This window comes from Bombyx mandarina, chromosome 23 (genome assembly GCF_030267445.1).
Source record: "Bombyx mandarina strain Sakado chromosome 23, ASM3026744v2".
Classification (NCBI taxonomy): Eukaryota; Metazoa; Arthropoda; class Insecta; order Lepidoptera; family Bombycidae; genus Bombyx; species Bombyx mandarina.
This window is the reverse complement of record NC_143229.1, coordinates 2,631,163-2,639,046: the sequence shown is the minus strand read 5'-3', so window position 1 is coordinate 2,639,046 and position 7,884 is coordinate 2,631,163. Positions and strand designations below refer to the sequence as shown.

General features: G+C 49.4%; 1 protein-coding gene across 1 annotated transcript; it reads left to right on the top strand.

Moving 5' to 3' along the window:
• Positions 1-7,396: 7,396 nt before the first annotated feature.
• LOC149500112 (uncharacterized) lies at positions 7,397-7,884 on the top strand. Its single transcript, XM_089737434.1, has one exon. It carries the CDS (start codon positions 7,498-7,500, stop codon positions 7,882-7,884), a length of 387 nt encoding a protein of 128 aa, XP_089593560.1. The 5' UTR covers positions 7,397-7,497.

The following is a 7,884-nucleotide window of genomic DNA, read 5'->3' as shown; positions in this document are numbered from 1 at the left end:
TACTATCCAGGTTATAGAATATTTGCATTATAAGCAACTTTTACAAAAGACTGAGTCATGATTTATTAAAGTCCGATTTATCTCCTGTCCTTCTATTGACTCCAAAGACTTTTGCATTCCATCACCATGACAACTAAGAAGTATTTAAAGGGTATACTTTTTTTTAACAATTTAAATACATATTATTTTCTAAAGCCGCTTTCAGACTACGCTATAATATAATAGCATATTTTATAGTTTATAGCTCATAGCACAACAATATTGCGCACCATACATTGTTACGGACATGTTCTCACTGTACTGTACTATATATTATTATTATAGGCTAAGTATAGGCTGCTATACTATAAGGCACTATAGCATAGCGTAGCATCGCGTCTGAAAGCAGCTTTAATAATTAATCCCGATTTTAATTAAAAACAACTTTTTTTACGTAACACCAAAAGAAAAATTGAAACATTATAATTATTGTAATCTAGCTGACCCGGCAGACTTCGTAGTGCCTCAATCGATAAATAAAAGACCTAAGCTTTTGTATAAAATAAACATAAAACAAACAAAAGGAATTCGTCCGACGGGGGGCACATCAAAGAGAAAACAAAATTGTTATTTTTATTTAATTCCGAGCATTTTCAGCATATTTATCTACCTTTTAAACCTCTGGACTTTCACGAATAATTCAAGACCAAAATTAGCCAAATCGGTCCAGCCGTTCTATAATTTTAGCGAGACTAACGAACAGCAATTCATTTATATATATATATATATATATATATAGATGCATAATGTAATTACAGTCGTGTGTATTATAATGACAAAAAACGCGAGATTAAATCGTGAAGGTAGTTTTAAAAATCTGTATAAATACCTATATATTTTCAGCTACAAAACTGGTCTTATAACCTGAAATAATATTATTGAAAATAAAATTATGTAACGACGCGAAATAAAAGATTACGATCTAAATAAAATATTACACCATACACACTACTGCATATAGACTGTATATATACCATCATATAGCGTGGCGACGCGTCACCACGGCATGCGTCGCCACGTCAGAAATCGGTTTTACGTGCGGCTATAGATGTTTCACATCAAAAACAAATGAGAGAAAGAGAAAATAACATTTCACATATAAAATAACAAAGAGCCGTGTAACGTGCGCGGTCCACAATACGAGATTATATTCGACGCGGAGACTTCTCGATAAAGAAACAATTTGTATTCAATAAGCTACACGAACCCGCGGGAGTGAGTGCCGTGCCGAAATATCGCTTCGTTGCGAATTTTACGTACATCCATTCACACAGATACAAAAGTACTGGAATAAACAACTAGAATCGAGGCCGTCAGCGCAAAAGTTGCTTTTTTTATTTTATTGCTTAGATGTGTGGACGAGCTCACAGCCCACCTGGTGATAAGTGGTTACTGGACCCATAGACATCTACGACGTAAATGCGCCACCCACCTTGAGATATAAGTTCTAAGGTCTCAAGTATAGTTACAATGGCTGCCCCACCCTTCAAACCGAAACTGCTTCTCTGAAATAGGCAGGGTGGTGGTACCTACCCGCGCGGACTCACTAGAGGTCCTACCACCAGTAAAAAAAGCATATACCATAGTTAGTTGCCTAAGCATATACCATAGTTAGTATGGAGATGACGAAATTTGTATTTACTTCTACACTGTTTTGTAGACAAAAATAATGTTTACAAAGGTTTACAAAGCCATCTCTATTATCTATGGGTGAATCTAGGGGTAGGCCGGATTTGCATCAAAATTTATTAAGTGGAAATAAATTTCCCACGAGGGCAAGGATCGCAGGAGATGGAGAACGATCGTGCAAGAGAAGTTGATGCAGCGGGGGAGTCACTACCCTCAGTAACGAGGAGAACGACGCAAGAAAGAGGAAATAAATTGCAATATATGTATAAGCACGAATATAAAAAATTGTTGGGTAGGCCACTTTTGCACTGACGACCTCAATTTTACTGTGTGGCCGCGATTGAGCATACTCACGATTGTCGAGCGATCAGAGCGAGTTCGTTTATTTACCATATATATTATTACAATTTACTTAATTGAAATTAATTAATTACTGGTGGTAGGATCTCTTGTGAGTCCGCGCGGGTAGGTACCACCACCCTGCCAATTTCTGCCGTGAAGCAGTAATGCGTTTCGGTTTGAAGGGTGGGGCAGCCGTTGTAACTATACTGAGACCTTAGAACTTATATCTCAAGGTGGGTGGCGCATTTACGTTGTAGATGTCTATGTGCTCCAGTAACCACTTAACACCAGGTGGGCTGTGAGCTCGTCAATAAAAAAAAATGAAATTTTAATTAGCGTGTAACGAATTTATTTTAACCTCCACTAGATTAAATGCACTTAAGACTTCAAGTTTGCTTAAAATTATCTATTGTTATTACGAATGTAAAAAAGCAGTTTTGAATTAAAAACGATTGGTCACAATTTTAGATGTCGTATTACTTACTCATGATGATGATATTTTGTACCTTATTTTTTAAATTTTAAAGTCTTTGAGTCCCGTGTTTTCTTATATTATTTCATTATATTATTTCTTAAGGTCCGAATACTTTTTCCTGGTCATGGACGATCTGATGACGAAGATAATCTTAAATCGAAAGCAAGTTTTCAATCTAGATACGTTCTTGTCCATTCCAGAAAATTCTTAATCCTGAAACCTGATTACGCTACAGTGCGCCTCCACTAACGGGGGCTTTGTTGACTGGCAAATGGAATACGACGCAGGTTATGAAAAGGGAGCCACGTGCGACCAAAGTAATTTGAAACGTGTCCCGTGCTCACAGGGCGCACATTCATTTAGATTGGAAACGTTTGAGGTAGCGCGGAGGGTATTTAAGTGGTAGATAATTATTTGTTCTGTTTATGATATCATCACAAAAGGTGTTTAATTTGTATAAAGGCGAAACGTGGCTGCCGTGAGTTGGCTTCCCTGGGTACCAAGCATTACTTTTAGCTTTTAAAACGTTCGAACAAATTTGTTTTAGCCATATAACGTTCCCAAGCTAACGATGTAAGTCAGCTGCTATTTATTACGTAATGTGAATACCGCGACCCAAAAGCCCTTGCCACCCAAAATGTCAACTATTTCAACGGCTTTCGTACTCTTCTAGTAAGAAGAAATATTGGTTTAGCGGCAGAAACAGGCAAGATGCAGCTTCCAAGTCGTGAAGCTTTCAGCACGCCCTACTGGTTGCGATCCCAACCATTGGAGATTGGGAGTCACACTTGGTCACCCGGGGTCAAACTAGAATTCCCTGTACTAAAGGAACTGGACACTGATTTACATTTTTTTTTTTTTTTTTCCTACCTAAGCTGAGAGCCATGAGAGGCTATATCAGCGTAACCCTAACTTTTGTAGGTGAGCTCACGGGGCTCAAACCTGATGACGTTGCTAACACGAACCCTAGCAAGAGTCGTGCTTCGCAGAATCTACCACCGGATCGGAAACGCGACCCACTGAGAAGATCCGGCGAGAAACTCAGTGGGCTGTGTCTGAGAGTTAATTTACTCGTCGAGCCCTTCGTCGCAAGCGACGGGTTCGACGAGAACGGTGACCGGTGCTTGAAGTACCTAGAAGCACCGTTAGTGGATCGGGAGGATCCGAGATGACGTGTTTTGGGCGACGTCGACTGCTTTCCATTCTGTCCGCAGGATCGGGAATGTAGTTACCGGCGGCCACGATGAGAGGGTTCTCATGTCGTGCCGCTTTATCGAAGTGGCGCATCGACGCCGACTGCATATACTTACTGGTGGACTCTAAGTCCAGGTCGTCATGGAGGTCGACGTTCCTGACGAACCACGGGGCTCCGACGGCTATCCTGCAAAAACGGGATTGAATAATTTGGAATGACTTTAAGTGAGTGCGGGCCGCGTGAGCGAACACTACACTTGCATAGGTCATGACGGGGCGTATGCAAATTTTGTAGAGTGTCACCTTATTTCTAAGGGACATTTTACTTCACCTACATATCATCGGGTAGAGACGTCCTAGAATGAAGGCGGCACGATCGCGTACCGTCTTGATGTGGGGGCGGAATGTCATCCTACTGTCGAGGGTGACGCCTAAGTATTTGACCTTCGGGGCCCACGGTATGGGCTGGTCGAACATCGTGATCGGGCGAACGGCGGGGGCGGGGGTATTGACGCGCCTAGTCGGGAGGGGGATGCTCAGCGTGGTGTTCGGAGGGCGACCCCTTTTGAAGAGCACCGCTGTGCTTTTCGTGGGGTTGATGTCGATGCGCCACTTCCGGAACCACTGTCCCATGGTGGTAGCTGCGGTCTGAAGTCGTCGATGAAGCAACGCCTTCTTCCTACACGAGTAGTAGATGGCGGTGTCATCGGCGAAGAGCGCCAGATGGGTCTCCGGAGACCGGGGTATATCATTGATATACAAACTAAATAGTAACGGGGAGAGGGCGGAGCCTTGCGGGACTCCAGCTGTGACGTGACGAGGGCCGGGAACGCGTTCCCTCGACTCGATATCGGAACGAACGGTTCGACAAGTAGTCTCGTATGATGAGCACGAGTCTGTCTGGCACTCCCATGTTATACAGTTTGTATATCAAACCGTTGTGCCAGACTTTGTCGAACGCCTTCGCTATATCGAAGAAGAGGGCTCCTGTCGGAATGGGTTTCCGCCTGTTCAGCCCTAGTAATATGTGCTCCGTGAGGCGGTGCACTTGATGGACGCACGAGTGTCTGGTGCGGAATCCAAACTGCTCGTCTATAAGAATTTTATTCGCGGATACGAAGTCCCAGAGGCGTTTACGAAGGAGCCGTTCGTATAGTTTGCCTATCGCCGGGAGGAGACTGATGGTGCGGTAACTCGCGGTTTCGTTCTTCGGTTTGCCCGGCTTGTGTATGCCGATAACGTCCGCTTCTTTCCACGCCGCGGGAAAGATGCAGTTCGTCATAGCAGCATTTAATATGGTGGCCAACATCGTTATCAGTTGGGCTGGTAACAATTTAAGCGCGCGGTTGCGGATGCCGTCGGAGCCGGGAGCTTTCCGTGGTTGTAGGCTATCGATCGCCTCCTTAACCTCGGAAGTGGTAATGGGGGGTAACGCGTCCGAGGGCGGCAGGGAAGCTCTGCGCTCGACCTCCCTGTCGACGAACTCGGTGTGTTCGGGGTCCGCGTGTTGAGTGCTGGTGGTGCACTGCTCTTGCAGTGCATCGGCCAGCAACTCTGCCTTGTCATCGTCATCGTAAGCCGGTGGTTGGCCTGAGGGGCGTACGAGAGGCGGCATAGTGACGATAGTTTCGGACTTGAGGGTCCTAGCTAGTCGCCAGTATGCTTGGTGAGTGGGCGCGAGTTCTTTTAAATAACTATCCCAGTTTTCGTTTCGGGCGTCGCTCAAGCGGGATTTGACCTCCCGCTGTAAGCGACGCATCCGAGTCCGGTTTGAATCCGTGGGATATCGATCGTAGGCCCGGATTGCCGCGTTCCTAACTCTTACGAGGTCCCTAAGATCGGGGGAAAGTCTGATGCGGTGGAAGCTATCCTCCACATCGACTTGCTTTGAAGATCTTGTGATCGCCGTCGAGACGTGATCAGTGAAGATGTTTATGGATTCGACGGTATCCTCGGGGGATGGAGTTGAATCCGGGCCGCAAGGGAGGATTGGTGGAGCGGTGTCAGCTAAGCACGTGCCCAGCTTCTTTCAATCCACCATGGTCCTCGTATCTGGTTCGCGGTTGAGGGGGCGACCGAGCTGCATGACGACAGGTCGGTGGTCTGAGTCGAGTTCTGACATTGCCTCGATGGAGCGCAAGCGCAGAGTTACGTTCCTCAGCAGTGCCAGATCTATTGTGCTCGGACGACGCGCGGCGTTGTACGGATAGCACGTGGGGGTCGGGGGGTTGAATATTTCGAATGTGAGGTCGTCTATGAACGCGTCGAGACGCCTACCGTTCACATTCGTGCGATGGCAGTTCCACCTAGTGTGGTGGCAATTTAGATCGCCTGCCAGAATGACCGCGTCCCCCATACCGAGCAGTGTCTCGAGGTCACTGCTCAGGAGGGGTTTGTCAGGAGGGAGATAAACGGGTGCGATGACGATCGGCTAGTGTCCCGTCAGCGCGATGCGGCACACTGACGCCTCGATATGTAAGAGCGAGGGAGTATCGAGAGGGACGCAGTGCAGGGCCCTCCTATAGTAAATGACAGTCCCGCCCTTGCGGGTGGAGAGTCTGTCATTCCTAACCATGACGTAATTCGCGACTTTGGGGTCGCGACGCGAGGGCTTTAGGAAGGTCTCCTGCACCAGAAGGATGTCGATGAGATTGTCACGTAAAAACTCATAAACCTGGTCGCGCTGGCGCGCGAGTCCGTTAGCATTGTAGAATGCTAACTTCAAGGAATGGGGTTTTAATCTCGCGTTGCACGCCATCGATTACCGGTGATTAAACCAGCGTGCGCTGGACGGACTCGATGACGTCCATATGCTCGAACGTCGCGTATAGGCGGTCGTCGGCCGTGACCGCCCTGCGCATGGCGTCGGCGAACGAACGCATGCGGTCTATGTTTATTGCGGCGATGTAATCTCGTATGATCGAGAAATCGTTTGAGTGCGCGGGGCCGGGGCGAGGCGCGGGACCGGGCGCGGGCGCGGGGGCGGGGCGCGGCGCGAGTAGAGGTTGCGGCGCGTACCGCGGTTGGGGTGCCGGTGTCGTTCCTGCCTTCGTGAACGGCAACGGTTTCACCCACGCGGAGACGGTGGGCACCGGAGCCGGTACGAAAGCCGGTTTCGGCGCGCGGGGCGCCGAAGTCTTTGGGCCAGCGGTTTTGGAGGGCGCGTTTGCCGGGCGCTTCCGTGGAGCCTTGAGGCATCCGCGGTAGTTGGCCGTGTGTCCCTGCTTACGGCAGAGTACACAGCTCGGCGGTTCCGTCGCTGTCTCCTTTACGCGAGAGCAGTCGGTGGTCGCGTGATCGTCTAAGCATTTTACGCAACGCGGTCGCGCGTTGCAGTTACGAGCTGAGTGCCCGTACAGCTGGCAACGGTGGCACTGCCCGGGAGCACCACGTTTGTAGGGGGCCTCTACGGTGACCCCCGATAAGTCGCACACGGTGCGGAGACATGAGGCAATTTTCTTGCCCTCCGGTGTGGGTTCCAGTGCTACGAGCACCATATCATACGCGAATTTGTCGCGCCCGCTGTGCATCCGGTGCACACTTATGACGGGGTAGGACTGACCTACCAGGTCGTTCTTAATTTGCTCGACGTCGAGCTCTTTCGGGACTCCGCGTAGCGGAATTCACGCTCCTCCTGGAGCGCATAGGTATGATAACCTATGCGTTCCTTGCGGAGGTATGCGGTGACCAACCTGTGGTCGTCGGGCGTGGCTACCTTGATTTGTATTCCATGCGGGATATTCCTCGCATGGACTACATTTATCTTGTTGGCCTTAAGGGCCAGGGATACGCGATCCCAAGAAGACTTTTCCCGCAGGATGACCGGCGGCGGCGCGGGAACTTTTCGGACGGGCGCGGGCCCGGGGTGCGGCGACGGGGTTGCGCGGCGAGGGGAGTCCGGGGTTGTGACGGTCTTAGGCCGCGAGGCGTTCGCGGCCTTGGGTTGCTTGGGCGCCGTGGGCGGATCCACAGCGCGGGCGCGTTTTTTGCCGCGCGCGACGGTTTTGAACCCATCCGAGGGTCCGGGTTCCGGGCTGGCGGCCGACTCGAACTCCATCTCCGACTCGGAGTCGGAGCCGGAGCTCGATGCCACGATCGACGCGGGTGCGGGGGTGGGGGGCGACATCGGCGAGTCGCGGAGTTCCGGCGCGGGGGGCGATAGCGGCGAGTCGCGGAGTGCCGGCGCGTCAAGGCCGGCCTTGTAG

Excerpts from the sequence above, each read along its gene's own strand:
- LOC149500112 (XM_089737434.1), top strand. The coding sequence starts at position 7,498 with ATGACCGGCGGCGGCGCGGGAACTTTTCGGACGGGCGCGGGCCCGGGG.